Raw genomic sequence first — 16,814 nt, 5'->3', positions numbered from 1 at the left:
TGATCTACTTGTTTTCCAGACAAAGGTTGCAGATTGAGAAGGGCACGGCGACCTCCGTCTTCAGTTGAAAGGGAATCAACGTCCACTTTAATAACTTGCACGATCAATGAATGTGAATTTGAGACCTCAGCAGAACTGTCATAAAAACCCAACTGGACGGTAAGTAATCTAAGTAAAATTACCTGGTGGTGTATACTTCCGAACACACAATAGGGTTGAGCTTCCGGGGTCGATGTGCGTTCAACAGAAAGGGAGCAATTTCCTCCGAAAATAACTCCCCTTTCATATTTCGAACAGAGTCGTGATCAACCTGAGGCTAGAATTACAATCTGGAACAAAAGATGCAGCATTGCTATCGAGAAGGACGTTTCTTCTGCCTGGCATAATTTCCATATTTATTCCAAGTAACGAAATTAAGCCCACAGTTGTTCCTCTGTGTTTCCAGTGTCGACAGACAAGGTGTGAACGAACGAGGAAAATATTGTGCTGGAGAATTCTTACCAATGTCACAGGTAAGGCGGTAAGATTGCCATTTTCACGAAAATAAACATATGGAGTTAACTTGAAGATTCTTAATAGCCAGTGAGTCTGACCAATTTCGGCAGTTCACTTCCGAATAAATTCGAAATGATTTTGGCGGAATTATATCAGTGTGGCAGCTGTATTGATTTCGGATTTGGAAAGAATGAACTTTGTCAAACATATAGTGGCGAAGATCATCTCATTTGCCTAAAACGGCAGACACTCGAAATTTCTGTTTTACTTTCCATATTCATCATTCGCTACAAAGAGAGAGATATGCGTCCAAAGTTATGCTGGCTGGTAGAGAAAAATAGACGTTATCATATTGACGCTATTTTGGATTGGAATTTTGGGCAATTTGTGTAAGGTACAATCAATGCAGTGGCGCTATTACTCAACAAGTATGCAACTTTTTAAAATTAATGTTTATTTGGTTCCTGAGAGTAACCACTTTCCGATAACCTGTTGCCAATGAATAAGGTAATGATATGCAGGCTATGAATATGAAGATTCGATCACGTCGACACATTTTACAAATTGACATTGCACAACATTTTGTGACATTAAAATACATTGTATAATAAGCGAAATTAGTTTTAAGACTTACCTTTATCTTGCTCACTGCTTTTTTCTGAGGCAAAGAAAGTTCAACTTCTGTTTTAGAAACCAGGACATATATTCATGTTTTTCTTTTTACAAAGAACAATATAAGGTGTGTGGTGCAGAAAGAAGGTCTGCACCGACGTTCTGAAAGAGCGCTAGACACAGGTGCACTTCCGATCCCTGTAACCCCACCTACGGAACACTAGTGGGAAACATAGCGTTTCCAATCCACCCAACCTGCAACTCTTTGGACTGTGGGAGGACAATTGAGCAAATCCATGCAGAAAATGGGCAGACTCCACACAGATAATCGCCATGGACGGAACTCAACCCGTGTCCTTGGTGCTGTGAAGCTGCTCTCCTCATCCCCTGGTGTCATGCAAAGGAACAGTATAAGGATTATCAGGAGGTATAATATTTGACAAAGAGTTGTCTCTTTCACGTTCAATTTCTGCCTGTGTCCATCACTTTATTTTTTGAAAGATGTATAACAGCTTGTATATCAATTTGGCAACTTCCGTGTGACTCGTTCAAATTCTGGGAAGTGCTGATGGGAAACGTCCTGACTCCAGGGTTTACCATTCTAAATCCCACAAAGGTTTCCTGGCATGATTTTGGAAGAGGGAACAGTGTTATATAATATGGATTGGTGCAGATGAAATGAAGAATGAAATGCAAATCGTTTATTGTCACGAGAAGGCTTCAATGAAGTTGCTGTGAAAAGCCCCTAGTCGCCACATTCCGGCGCCTGTTAGGGGAGGCTGTTACGGGATTCGAACCGTGCTGCTGGCCTGCTTGGTCTGCTTTCAAAGCCAGCAATTTTGCCCTGTGCTAAACGATGTAGGTTGGGGAGTGAGGAGGGGAGACTAGTGGTGGACATTAGAGTCCCAGCTCCTTTGTGTCTAAGTAGATTTTTAATTTCCTTTTATCCTCCATTCCTTGGTCCCTCCGGTCTTTTGCTCTTCCAGTCGTTCATTTCTTCCACTTTTCGTTCAATCCATATAGTCGCCCCTCCTGTTCATCCATCTGCCCTTCTATCAATCTGAGAGCCAATGCAACTTTCAATAGATCAATGTGATCGCCCATCCATCTCTACATCTCTAAATCTGTCCGTCCTTCCATGCATCCATCTCCATCCATCCATCCATTCATCCGTCCATCCATCGGTCCGTCCATCCTTCCGGCCGTCCATCAGCCGTCCGTTCATCCATTCGTCCGTCTGTCGGTCCGTTCATCGAACCATCCATCCATTCACATAATACATCGGTCAATCCTTCCATCAATCCATCCATCCATCCATCCATCCATCCATCCATCCATCCATCCATCCATCCATCCATCCATCCATCCATCCATCCATCCATCCATCCATCCATCCATCCATCCATCCATCCATCCATCCATCCATCCATCCATCCATCCATCCATCCATCCATCCATCCATCCATCCATCCATCCATCCATCCATCCATCCATCCATCCATTCATCTATCCATCTATTGTTCCATCCGTCCAATCATCCGTCCATCCACCCATCTGTTAATCCGTCCATCCGTTCGCCCGTCCATCAGTCCATCCATAAATCCCTAAATCACCAATCTGTGATTGCTCACACATGAATGGTGTAACCATCGAAGGCACCGTGAAGTACACATTTGAATTAGCATAATGAAGACACAATTTCTGGTTGGTAAATTTGAGAAGGATGTCTTGTGGCAGAGTGGTAAAGTTCTAGCCTCTGGATCTTCGTTTCGTGTCCAAAGCCACGACTTGTTGGCCTCGGCAGGTGTGCAAAACTGGAGAAATTTCGAAGCTCAAATACCTGGCGGCAATAGTGACAGATAACAGAAGTACAGAAATGGTAATCCGGCAACCTATCAATTTAGTTTGAATAAATTGGAAGATGTATCGGTCACCAGAGTAGCGGCTAAACTAAAACTTTGAATTTAGAACACTATTATGAGACTGACATTGTTATGTCGTGGACAATTTAGGAAACTTCAAGAAGGGAGGAAAACAACTGCAGAGAAATGAGACGTGGTTGGTAAGATGGATGTGAGTAGTAACTGGAAATGACAAAAGCATGAACCAGCCCATCAGTGAGTCAACACAAATCATAGTAGCATGGAATAAAGTAGCCGAGCGGATGCTGGAAATGGATGGTCAACTGTTGCAGAAAGAGGAGATGTACGAGACAAGCAATAGAGATGCAGCTGTCAACAGACGTTGGAAAAAAGGAAGGCCTAAGATCAGATGCAAATTGCAACGTAAACAGGCTCAGGTTGAGCGGTTTTAGTCGAAAAACTGGGCGAATTAAGTGGACATAGAGAAGGCTGATCAAGCAGTCATTTTTCGATTCAAATTTGAAATTGAGAAGCTGAGGAAAGATGAAACATCTTAAAACATTTTCCACCTGCAATAAACACGATACATACATATTTTTACTAGCAATCCAACTCAACGAAAAATATCCATCGCGTCCTATTTCTCAGAGCAAAGTGGATCCCGTCTTCTCCTCAAAATAAAGAAATGTTGAGGGAGGAACATTTGGCGAATTGAACGAAGGTCTACAGATGCAACTGCAATAAAATGTTGAAAGGACTGCACCCCCACTTATTTGGTGGACTGTGATATTATTAGCAAGAGGTAGATTTAAATTTCCTATACAAAACAGAGCATTAGGTAAATACTCAAACACAATGTCTGCGACGGAAAGAAAGACAAAACCAAAATATTGTTTCACCGCCTTTGTTTGAAAACTAACACTAAAAAGAGCAAAAGGTCCAAACAAACGTGATTGCGCACTTTAAGATGGAAGATTAACATAATACATTTGACTAAACGTGACACAATTTGCCTACTTTTGTAATTAGTCATGGCATGTAAATCTGAAAATATTTAATAAACTACAAATCGATGAAACGATAGAAACTAAGTTCTGTTTTAAACAATCTTATCCACACAATGATGCTGAAGACTATGGGTAGGGGGAAACATTCGGGTCATTGAAATAGTATTATCGTTTTCCGGACTTCCTATTCCTCCTGTTCTTCGAATTTTTGGTTCATTACGGCGAATGTAAACAGCAATAGCCCATTAGTTAACCTTTCACAGATCCATTCGAGCACATTCCATTTACAGGCAAGATGCTTCATCTTCATAAATGATTGAAAAGTTGCAAAGATACCAGACTCCAATATAAGTATAATGTCGCTACCTGAGGACTTCATAATTTCGTTAAGTTGCTGTATTTCTGAAAAAAAGTAATAAATAATAAAACAGAGATAAATAATCGGTTTGGCTGTATGTGTGGAAATAGAATGAGATTTAACATTCCGATGTCGTATGCAATCATCTGAACGAACGTGAAGGAGAAATGCGATGGATTATATACCGTGTAAGAGGTGCGAGAGCAGCTGGGACATAATACAAAGTCAGTGATCGGTGGGAGCATGGCGAGCTTGCAACACAGCTGTGTGGGGCACGAGATAAAGGCAACGCTAATCGTGTGAAATGCTATTGATGTGCTGTTTGTGACATAAAGGTAATCGTTTGCATTTATAATAAAGGTCAGGATTTGGCATTGCCCATCTACACGAGTGAGAACAATTTGTGGATGATTTACTTGCTTTCCAGACATAGGTTGCAAATTGAGAAGGGCACGGCGACCTCCGTCTTCCGTTGGAAGGAAAACAAAGTCCACTTGAATAACTTGCATGATTACTGAATCTGGATTTCAGACCTCGGTAGAACTGTCATTTAAATCCAACTGGGTGGTAAGTAATCCAAATAAAATTAACTGGTGGTATACACTTCCCGAACACACAATTCGATTTGAGCTTCCGGGGTCGATGTGCGTTCAACATAAAGGTCAGCATAAAGGGAGTATTTTCCTCCGAAAATAACTCCTCGTTGATATTTCAAGCAGAGTCGTGATAAACCTGAGGCTGGCATTAAAATCTAGACCAAAAAATGCAGCATTGCTATCGAGAAGCATTTTTCTTCTGCTTTGCATCATTTCCATATTCATTCCAAATGATGAAATGGAGCCCACAGTTGTTCTTCTGTTTCCAGAGTGGTCAGACAAGGTGTGATGGAACCTAGAAAATATTGTGCTGGATAATTCTTACCAATGTCACAGATAGGGCTGCACGGTAGCATAGTGGTTAGCACAATTGCTTCGCAGCTCCAGGGTCCCAGGTTCGATTCCCGGCTTGGGTCACTGTCTGTGCGGTGTCTGCACGTTCTCTCCTTGTGTGCGTGGCTTTCCACCGGGAACTCCGGTTTCCACCCTCAGTCCAAAGAAGTGCAGTTTAGGTGGATTGGCCATGCTAAATTGCCCTTAATGTCCAAATTGCCCTCAATGTTGGGTGGGGCTACTGGGTTATGGGGATAGGGGAAAGGTGTCGGCTTGGGTACGGTGCTCTTCCAAGAGTCGGTGCAGGCTCAATGGGCCGAATGGCCTCCTTCTGCACTGTAAATGCTATGTTTGTTTAAGGCGGTAAGATTGCAATTTTCCCAAAAATAAAGATATGGAGTAAACTTGAAGATTCTTAATAGCCAGTAAATCTGACCAATTTCGGCAGATCACTTCCGAATGAGTTAGAAAAGATTTTGACAGGATTATATTAGTGTGGCAGCTGTATTGATTTCGAATTTGGAAAGAATGAACTTTGTCAAACATATAGTGGCGAAGATCATCTCATTTGCCTAAAACGGCAGGAACTCGAAATTTCTATTTTACTTTCCATATTCATAATTTGCTACAAAGAGAGACACCTGAGTCCAAAATTATACTGTCTGTTAGAGGAAAATAGACTTTATCATTTTGACGCTATTTTGGATCGGAATTTTGGGCAATTTGTGTAAGGTACAATCAATGCAGTGACGCTATTACTCAACAAGTATGCAACGTCTTAAAATTAATGTTTATTTGGTTCATGAGAGTAACCACTTTCCGATATCCAGCTGCCAATGAATAAGGTAATGAATATGAATATGAATATGGTATGAATATGAAGATTCAACCACGTGGACCCATTTTGCAAATTGACATTGAACAACATTTTGCGACATTAAAATACATTATAAAATAAGCCAAATTATTTCTAAGACTTACCTTTATCTTGCTCACTGATTCTTTTTTCTGAGGCAGAAAAAGTTTCATTTCAGGTTAAGAAACCAGGAAGTATATTCATGTTTTTTTTTGCATAGAACAATATAAGCAGTGTGGAGCAGAAAGAAGGTCTGCACCGACGTTCTGAAAGAGTGCTATACACATGTGCACTCCCGATCCGTTTAACCCCACCTACGAGACACTAGAAAACTTAGAGTTTCAAATCCATCTAACCTTGTGGGAGGACAATTGTGCAAATCAATGCAGAAAATGGGCAGACTCAACACAGATAATCACCATGGACGGAATTCAACCCGTGTCCTTGGTGCTGTGAGGCTGCTCTCCTCATCCCCTGGTGTCATGCAAAGGAACAGTATAAGGATTATCAGGAGGTGTAATATTTGACAAAGGGTTGTCGCTTTCACGTTCTATTTCTGCAAGTGTTCATCACTTTATTTTTTTGAAAGATGTACAAAAGTTTTGTTTGTCAGTTTGACAACTTCCGTGTGACTCGTTCAAATTCTGGGAAGTGCTGACGGGAAAGGTCCTGACTCCAGGGATTACCATTCTAAATCCTACGAAAGTTTCCTGGCATGATTTTTGAAGGGGTAACAGTGTTGTATGATTTGGATTGGCGCAGATGTAGGTTGGGGAGGGAGGAGGGGAGACTAGTGGTGGACACCAGAGTCCCAGCTCCTATGTGTCTAAGTGCATTTTAAATTTCCTTTTATCCTCTAGTCCTTGGTCCCTCAGGTCCTTTGCTCCTCCAGTCGTTCATCCCTTCCCTTTTTCGTTCAATCCATATAGTTGTCCCTCCTGTCCATCCATCTGCCCTTCTATCAATCTGAGCGCCTATGCAACTTTCCATACTTCAATCTGACCGCCTGTCCATCTCTCCATCTCTCAATCTGTCCGTCCCTCCATGCATCTATCTCCATCCATCCATCCATTCATCCGTCCATCCGTTCATCCTTCCGTCCGTCCGTTCATCGTCCGTCCATCCATCCGTCCATCTGTGTCTTTCCGTATGTCCGTACATCCAACCATTCTTCCATCCGCACATCCATCCGTCTATCCATCCATCAATCCATTCATTCATCCATCTGTCCATCCATCCGTCTATCCATCCATCCATCCATTGTTGCATCCGTCCGTTCATGCGTCCACCCTTTGATCCGTCCATCCGTTCGCCCGTCCATCAGTCCATCCATAAATCCCTACGTCACCCATCTGTTAGTTGCTTACATAGGATTGATTTAACCATTCGATCATGCTGGAATATTCGATTCTCGATGTTTAAGTCCATCAAGAGAATTGGTTGAAGAAAGACACACAAGATTTGACTTCGCATGGCAATTTAAATAAAGTGTTTCCAATTGAATTAAAATACACGAATACAGTTTAATACACTAACGAAGGATGCACATCGTACCTGCTTGCTTCAGAGAATGGGTCAGTTTTTGAATTTCTGTTAAAGAGTCATAATATTTCAGATTTTACATAATGTGAGACATACCCCAATGTCAAATTCTGTTCTCAATCTCGGTCTGTTAATGTTATAATTCTGAAGGCAGCTATATTTTTTATTTGCGCACTCTGACTGTCTGAACTAGAACATTTCACAAATCAGTCCTACGATGTGTTGCAAACGTCCGGCTGTACCTCTCACTATTACTAATTTATGTTCAGTGAGTGTTCACCGTAAAAAATACAAATTTCGTTATTTAGCTAAACTGATTTCAGTAGAATAATTTACATTTGCCTATAGTTGCAAAATACTCAATGAAATTGGGAAACTCAGAGAAGAAATGGTGACAACGTTAATTTTCTATTGGTCAGCAGAAACAACAGTGGATTCTATTATTAGACATGTATACACTTGGCAATTATCTATCGCAGTCATTTATCTAGAATATTAGTTATTGAAACAGGACGCACACCAGTACTACAAAATGTAAACTGAAAAAAATAACAGCTATATTTGACGAGAACATTGGTCGCATTATCGACAGAGCATCCAAGACTGACGAAGGGTGCAATGAATTTTCAGGTGTAGTGTGTGGATGGTACGAAAACATGAGTCTTGAGTCGTGAGGTGAGTACGGGAAACAGGACTGAGATGAGTGTAGTTAACTTGTGGATGAGCCTTAAATTGTGTCCAGTGCTTGGTCAACATGTTGTGAAACCCAATTCAACCGATTAATTTTGAAGGTAAAAGTAGACACAGTAGTTGGTAAAACGGACCGTCCATCTTCCACATCCATACTCAAGAAAGGAGGGGACCAAAATGCAGGAAACTGCACGGCACTTTGCTAATCATCCGTTGTTGGGAAATATTCGAATCAATTATTATGAAAATAATAGCAGGGCGTTTGGGGAACGATAATGCAAGTAGCCAGTTGCAAATAGTTTTGTGAAAGGGAAGTCGTGTTTCACAACTCTCTAAATTTTATTTGGGTGATGTAACATTTTAAACGGTGCAAATAAATGGAGTACATTTGGATTTTCAAAATAATTAGATACGGTGCCACATGAAAAAATACTGCAAAGGACAAGATCTCTTAATGTCTGAGATGATGTTTGATCATGAATAGAATACTGGATAAAGAATAGCAAACAGGACATTTATTAAGCTGGTCATTTTCCGTGTGGCATATTGTAATTAGTGGATGTGGATGATTGCTGGACTCACAGCTCTGTGCGATTTATAATATTGTCTTGGAGGGAGGATGATGCAGCAAAATATGCCGACCATGGTCAGTGTGGCATGTAATCAAGTTGTGAGGCGGACTGAAAGTGTTATAAGTAGATAAGTTAAGTGAATGTGCAAAGGATGGCAGATTGAATAAAACAGGAGAAAAAGTAATGCAGAATGTGTCACGGAGAATAGAGGAAAGAACATGATTTAATTGCGGCGGTGCTGCAGAATATGTCACAGAGTGATCCGCGAATCCTTGCAAATCGATCATAAAATTTTACCATGCAGCTGCAGCGGACAATGAGGAAGGTGATGAAACATCTATATATACTATAAGGAGAACGGAGGATATCCGTATGGGTGTTCCGATTTTTGACGAAGATGAGGTGGTATCGCTTTCCTCAGAGGCTATTTTCTCTTTGGAAATCATTCACAAAGACGAGTTCAGATTGAATCATTGGCTATCGTCAAGGCTGTGTTAGGCATATTTTCATCGAGAAATCAGTCAAGGAATATAAAGGACAGGAAGGAAATTGGAGTAAATGTCGAAACCACGGTTGCTACCTTCTTATCTCATGGGAGACCGCGTCCGATTGCCGATTTCTGCTCTATTTCATATGGCGTCCTTTTTTTTACACAGCAGGAAACACAATTGCTTTGATTTGGTGAGGGACTGTCAATTATAGCAAGAGTGGTTATAAAGAAGGTATTTAGAATTCAAGTGGAATAATGGACATGCATTCGAAAGTCGGAGAACAGACAGTCGTTTCTGTGGCCGTAAATAGGACTCCAACCCGGCGTGTTGCCTCCCTGGTGCCAAAGTTCTGGATGCATCTGAACGAATGTCGGGAATTATGAAACAGGAGGGTAAACAGACAGATGGTATTGTGCACATTGGTACTAATAACATAGATAGGAATTGCAAAGGCAATTCAGGAGTTAGGTCGGAGGCTCAAAAGTATGACCTCCAGGAGAGTAATCACAGGATTGCTGCATTGCCACAGTGGCTAGAAAGATGGTGTCCAAGTGTGGGCTTGAGACAGGTGGATCACTGGGATGTCGTTTGAGGAAAGTGCGAACTGTGCATGAAGCATCAGTTGTACCTGAACTGGAGGGGCACCCATAACCTGTCCGGGAGGCTTTCTATTGCTGTTCGGGATAGTTTAATCAAGTTTGGCAGCTGGGTGGAACCGGAACAGAAAGTAACAAGTGTCGAGACGGGAAAAATGTGAGACTCAGTTAAACATAGCGGAGAGTAAGAGCAGGCAAAGGGAAGTCGCAGGGCTCAGCGGGGCAGTTGGTCTTGAGTGTGTTTGCTTCAACGCAAGATGTATAACAGTTAAGGCAGGAGAACTGACAGCCTAACCTGCAATTAGGATGTATTTGCAATTACGGAGACATGGTTAAAGGTGGGGTCGCACCGGCTGCTTATCCTTCCGGGATATCGTCGTTTAAGACGGGAGATAAGGGGGGGGGGGACAAAAGAGTTGGTGTTGATGTATTGGTGAGTAACGAGCAGGTCACAGTTGTGGTGAGGGAGGGCGCATTGGAGGGATTTAAAGTGAGGCATTATGGGTGAATCTCAATATTACGAAGGGTGTAAACACAATATATGGCTTGCAGCATAGACCACCTAACAGAGGACCTGTTGCGCATTCAGATACAGAAAAGGTGTGAAAGAAACAGCGTAGTTCTGATGGGGACTTTAACTCCCCCCATTAATCATTGATAATCTGTTACAGCCAGGGGCTCAGATAAAGAGCAATTTGTTAGATGTGGCCTGAAGGTCTGTCTGATTCAGTATGTTAATAATCTAACTAGGGAGGATCCATGCTCGACTTGGTATTGGGGAATGAGCCAGGCTAAGTGATTGGTTTTTCAGCCCGGCGAGCATTTCGGCTTTAACCACCATAATTCCATAATATTTCGGCACGCTGATGAGAGTGCTTAATTGGAAGAGGGCCAATTATATCCCAATCAGACAGGCGCTGGGGAATATGGATTGGGACCGGTCAATTGAGGGCATAATCGATGGCTGACATGTAGGAGACATTTGAAGGCCAGTTAATTGAAGTGCAGGGCAGTCTTTTCCCGAACAACGTAAGGATACCAATGACAACATTTTTCATTTCATTTCATTCGGAAAACATAGATGACAAGGGAAACTGTATGTTTAGTCAAAAAGAAAAAGGAAGCAATCGATAGGTCTAAAAACTAACAGTCCTTGAGGATTACAGTGAAATAAGGAAGGAACTTAAAAGTGGAATTAGGAGAGCTAAATGGAGCCATGAACTGTCTTCAGCAAGCATGGTCATGGAGAATCCCAAGGACTTTCATGCATATATTAGGATCAAGAGGGTATCAAGTGAAAGAGTAGGCCCATTCACCAACAATGGAGGGAAGTTATGCGTAGAACCACAGGAAGTGGGTGAAATCTTGAATTAGTTCTTTGTACAGGTATTCACCAGGGAGAAGGACATGGCGGATATTGAGGTCACGGATAGATGTGTGAACTCTCGAGAGAACGTAAATATAACAAAGAAGTATGCTAAATTGCAGGTAAGTAGATAAGCCCGCCGGTGCCGAACTGGATTTATCCCATATCACCGCTGCAGGAAAGGATAGAAATAGCTAGGGTCTTAACAGGTATCCTAACATCCTCTTGAACCACAAGCGAGGTTGCGTAGACTGGAGAATAGCCAATGGTGTTCCCATGTTCCATAAAGGAAGCTGCGATAATCCAATAAATTGCAGTCTGGTGAGCCTGACATCAGTGGTAGTGAGGCTTTTGGAAAAGATAATGAGGAGTGGATATATGCAGATTTGGAGGACAATGGACTAGTTAGTGATATGCAGCATGGATTTGTGCACGGAAGATCATGTCTCACCGACTTGATTACGTTTTCTGAAGAGGTGAGAGAGAACATTGATGAGGGACGGGCTGCAGATGTAGTTTATACAGATTTCATTAAGGTGTTTGACAAGTTTCCTCATGGCAGACTGGTACAAAATGTAAAATACCGTGGACTTTGGGTTGGGCTGCCGAGATGGCTACATATCCGGCTCGGTTCTGGAAGAGAGAGATAGCGGTGGAAGGGTGATTTTCTGAACGGAGAGCAGTGGCGATTGATCCTCCTGTCAATTAAAGCACAATTAAATCTCATGGCATTGGGGGTAAGATATTGGCGTGGATAGAGAACTGGTTGGCAGAGAGCGCGAATAAAAGGCTCCTTTTCAGAATGGCAGGCAGTGAGTATTCGTGTATCGAAGGATTCAGTGCTGGGACCCCAGCTGTTTACATTCATGATTTGGACAAAGGAATTGCATGCAATATTTCTAAATGTGCAGACGATAATAAGTTCGGTGCCTGTGTTTGCTGTGAGGAGAATGCAAAGAAGGCTGCAGGGTGACTTAGACAGGTTGGGTCAGTCGGCAAATACTTGGAAATGTCAAAACCACGGTTGCTCTGGTCTTATCTCATGGGAGACCGCGCCCGATTGCCGATTTCTGCTCTATTACATATGGCTTCCTATTTTACACAGTAGGAAACACAATTGTTTTGATTAGGTGAGGGTTTGTTAATTATAGCAAGCGTGGTTATAAACAAGGTATTTTGTATTAAAGTGGTGTAATGGATATGCATTCGAAAGTCGGAGCACAGACAGTCGTTTCTGTGGCCGCAAACAGGACTCCAACCCGGTGTGTTGCCACCCTGGTGCCAAAGTTCTGGATGCCTCTGAACGAATATCGGGAATTATGAAACAGCACGGTAAACAGACAGATGGTATTGTCCACATTGGTACTAATAACATACGTAGGAAGTGGGAAGAGGTCCTGCAAAGCCAATTCATGGAGTTAGGTCGGAAGCTCAAAAGTAAGACCTCCAGGGGTGTAATCACAGGATTGCTGCATTGCCACAGTCGTACACGTGGCTGGAGAGATGGTGTCAGAGGGAGGGCTTGAGACACGTGGATCATTGGGATGTCTTTTGAGGAAAGTGCGAACTGTGCCTGAAGCATGAGTTGTACCTGAACTGGAGGGGCACCCATACCCTGTCCGGGAGGCTTTCTATTGCTGTTCGGGATAGTTTAATCTAGTTTGGCAGCTGGGTGGAACCGGAACAGAAGGTAACAAGTGTCGAGACGGAAAAAATGTGAGACTCAGATAAACATAGCGCAGAGTAAGAGCAGGCAAAGGGAAGTCGCAGGGCTCAGCGGGGCAGTTGGTCTTGAGTGTGTTTGCTTCAACGCAAAATGTATAACAGTTAAGGCAGGAGAACTGAGAACCTAGATTTCTAAGTGCAATTAGGATGTATTTGCAATTACGGAGACATGGTTAAAGGTGGGGCCGCACTGTCTGCTTTTCCTTTCGGGATATCGTCGTTTAAGACGGGAGATAAGGGGGGGGGGGACAAAAGAGGTGGTCTTGATGTATTGGTGAGAAAGGAGCAGGTCATAGTTGTGGTGAGGGAGGGCGCATTGGAGGGATTTAAAGTGAGGCATTATGGGTGAATCTCAATATTACGAAGCGTGAAAACACAATATTTGGCTTGCAGCATAGACCACCTAACAGAGGAGCTGTTGCGCATTCAGATACAGAAAAGTTGTGAAAGAAACAGTGAAGTTCTGATGGGGACTTTAACTCCCCCCCCCCCCCCTTTAATCATTGATAATCTGTTACAGCCAGGGGCTCAGATAAAGTGCAATTTGTTAGATGTGTCCAGAAGGTCTGTCTGATTCACTACGTTAATAATCTAACTAGGGAGGATCCATGCTCGACTTGGTATTGGGGAATGAGCCAGGCTAAGTGATTGGTGTTTCAGCCGGGGAGCATTTCGGCATTACCCACAATAATTCCATAATATTTCGGCTCGCTGATGAGAGTGCTTAATTGGAAGAGGGCCAATTATATCCCAATCAGACAGGCGCTGGGGAATATGGATTGGGAGCGGCCAATTGAGGGCATAATCGATGGCTGACATGTAGGAGACATTTGAAGGCCAGTTAATTGAAGTGCAGGGCAGTCATTTCCCGAACAACGTAAGGATACCAATGACAACATTCGGAAACCATGGATGACAAGGGAAACTGTATAAGACCATAAGACCATAAGACCATAAGATATAGGAGTGGAAGTAAGGCCATTCGGATCATCGAGTCTACTCCGCCATTCAATCATGGCTGATGGGCATTTCAACTCCACCTACCAGCATTCTCCCCGTAGCCCTTAATTCCTCGCGACATCAAGAATTTATCTATCTCTGCCTTGAAGCCATTTAGCATCCCGGCCTCCACTGCACTCCGCGGCAATGAATTCCACAGGCCCACCACTCTCTGGCTGAAGAAATGTCTCCGCATTTCTGTTCTGAATTTACCCCCTCTAATTCTAAGGCTGTGCCCACGGCTCGTCGTCTCCTCGCCTAACGGAAACAGTTTCTTTGCGTCCACCCTTTCTAAGCCATGTATTATCTTGTAAGTTTCTATTAGATCTCCCCTTAACCTTCTAAACTCCAATGAATACAATCCCAGGATCCTCAGCCGTTCCTCATATGTTAGACCCGCCATTCCAGGGATCATCCGTGTGAATCTACGCTGGACACGCTCCATTGCCAATATGTCCTTCCTGAGATGTGGGGCCCAAAACTGGACACAGTATTCCAAATGGGGCCTAACCAGAGCCTTATAAATGCTCAGTAGCTCATCGCTGCTTTTATATTTCAACCCTCTTGAGATAAATGACAACATTGCATTCGCTTTCTTAATCACGGATTCAACCTGCATGTTTACCTTTAGGGAATCCTCGACTAGCACTCCCAGATCACTTTGTACTTTGGCATTATGAATTTCCTCACCGCTTAGAAAGTAGTCTATGCTTTGATTCTTTTTTCCCAAAGTGCAAGACCTCACATTTTCTCACGTTGAATTGCATCAGCCATTTCCTGCACCACTCTCCCAAACTGTCTAGATCCTTCTGCAGCCTCCCCACTTCCTCAGCACTAACTGCCTGACCACCTAACTTCGTATCATCGGCAAACTTCGCTAGAATGCCCCCAGTCCCTTCATCCAGATCATTAATATATATGGTGAACAGCTGCGGCCCCAACACTGAACCCTGTGGGACACCGCTGGTCACCGGCTGCCATTCTGAAAAAGAACCTTTTATCTCAACTCTCTGCCTTTTGTCAGACAGCCAATCCTCAACCCATGCCAGTAGCTCACCTCGAACACCATGGGCCCTCACCTTACTCAGCAGCCTCCTGTGTGGCACCTTATCAAAGGCCTTTTGGAAATTCACATAGACCACATCCACCGGGTTTCCCTAGTCTAATCTACTTGTCACCTCCTCAAAGAATTCTAACAGGTTCGTCAGGCACGACCTCCCCTTACTAAATCCATGTTGACTTGTTCTAATCCGACCCTGCTCTTCCAAGAATTTAGAAATCTCATCCTTAACGATCGATTCTAGAATTTTACCAACAACCGATGTTAGGCTAATTGGCCTATAATTTTCCATCTTTTGTCTTGATCCTTTCTTGAACAAGGGGGTTACAACAGCGATCTTCCAATCGTCCGGGACTTTCCCTGACTCCAGTGATTTTTGAAAGATCTCAACCAACGCTTCCGCTATTTCTTCAGCCACCTCCCTCAGAACTCTAGGATGTAGCCCATCAGGGCCAGGAGATTCCTCAATTTTAAGACCTTTTAGCTTTTTTAGCACCATCTGTTTTGTAATGGCAACCATACTCAACTCAGCCCCCTGACCCTTTATAATTTTTGGGATATTACTCATGTCTTCCACTGTGAAGACAGACGCAAAGTACTTATTAAGTCCTCCAGCCATTTCCTCGTCTCCCATCACTAGCCTTCCAGAATCAGTTTGAATTGGCCCAATGTCTACTTCGGCCTGTCGTTTGTTTCTTATGTATTGAAATAAACTTTTACTATCATTTCTTATATTACTGGCTAGCCTGCCTTGATATTTGATCCTCTCCTTCCTTATTTGTCTCTTTGTTAACCTCTGTTTGTTTTTGTAGCCTTCCCAATCTTCTGATTTCCCAGTGCTTTTGGCCACTTTATAGGTTCTCTCTTTTTCTTTGATACATTTCCTGACCTCCTTTGTCAGCCATGGCTGTCTAATCATTCCCCGGATAATCTTTCTTTACTGGGGGATGAATCTCTGTACAGTGTCCTCAATTATGCATATAAACTCCTGCCATTTTTGCTCTACTGTCTTCCCCACTAGGGTCTGCTTCCAGTCGATTTTCGCCAGTTCCTCTCTCATGCCCTCGTAATTACCTTTATTTAACTGTAACACCATTACATCCGATTTTGCCTTCTCTCTTTCAAACTGCAGACTGAACTCAACCATATTATGATCGCTGCTTCCTAAGTGTTCCCTTACTTTAAGATATTTTATAAAGTCTGGTTCATTACATAGCACTAGGTCCAGAATAGCCTGCTCCCTTGTGGGCTCCATGACAAGCTGTTCCAAAAAGCCATCTTGTAAGCATTCCATGATTCCTTTTCTTTGGATCCACTGGCTACGTTATTTACCCAATCCACCTGCATATTGAAGTCCCCCATGATCACCGTGACCTTGCCTTTCTGACATGCCTTTTCTATTTCCCGGTACATGTTGCGCCCCTGGTCCTGACCACTGTTAGGAGGTCTGTACATAACTCCCATTATGTTTCTTTTTGCCTTTGTGGTTCCTCAATTCTACCCACACAGACTCGACATCATCCGACTCTATGTCGTTTAGTGCCATAGATTTAATTTTGTTCTTAACTAACAAGGCAACCCCACCCCCTCGGCCCACCTCCCTGTCTTTTCGATAGGTTGTATATCCTTGGATGTTTCACTGCCAGTCTTGAAC

General features: G+C 42.9%; 1 protein-coding gene across 1 annotated transcript in view; it reads right to left on the bottom strand.

Moving 5' to 3' along the window:
• The window catches only part of LOC119975529 (centromere-associated protein E-like), a 249,117-nt gene that overhangs the window by 162,716 nt on the left and 69,587 nt on the right, over positions 1 to 16,814 (bottom strand). The window contains exons 10-13 of the mRNA XM_038815320.1: positions 7,674 to 7,709; positions 6,245 to 6,271; positions 4,343 to 4,378; positions 1,130 to 1,153 (exon numbers count right to left, since the gene is read on the bottom strand). Of these exons, the coding sequence (XP_038671248.1) occupies positions 1,130 to 1,153; positions 4,343 to 4,378; positions 6,245 to 6,271; positions 7,674 to 7,709 (123 nt within the window). The remainder of the gene's footprint in view (positions 1 to 1,129; positions 1,154 to 4,342; positions 4,379 to 6,244; positions 6,272 to 7,673; positions 7,710 to 16,814) is intronic.

The sequence above is a fragment of the Scyliorhinus canicula genome, chromosome 13 (genome assembly GCF_902713615.1).
Source record: "Scyliorhinus canicula chromosome 13, sScyCan1.1, whole genome shotgun sequence".
NCBI lineage: Eukaryota > Metazoa > Chordata > Chondrichthyes > Carcharhiniformes > Scyliorhinidae > Scyliorhinus > Scyliorhinus canicula.
The sequence above is the reverse complement of the archived record's forward strand: the minus strand, read 5'-3'. Positions and strand labels throughout refer to the sequence as shown.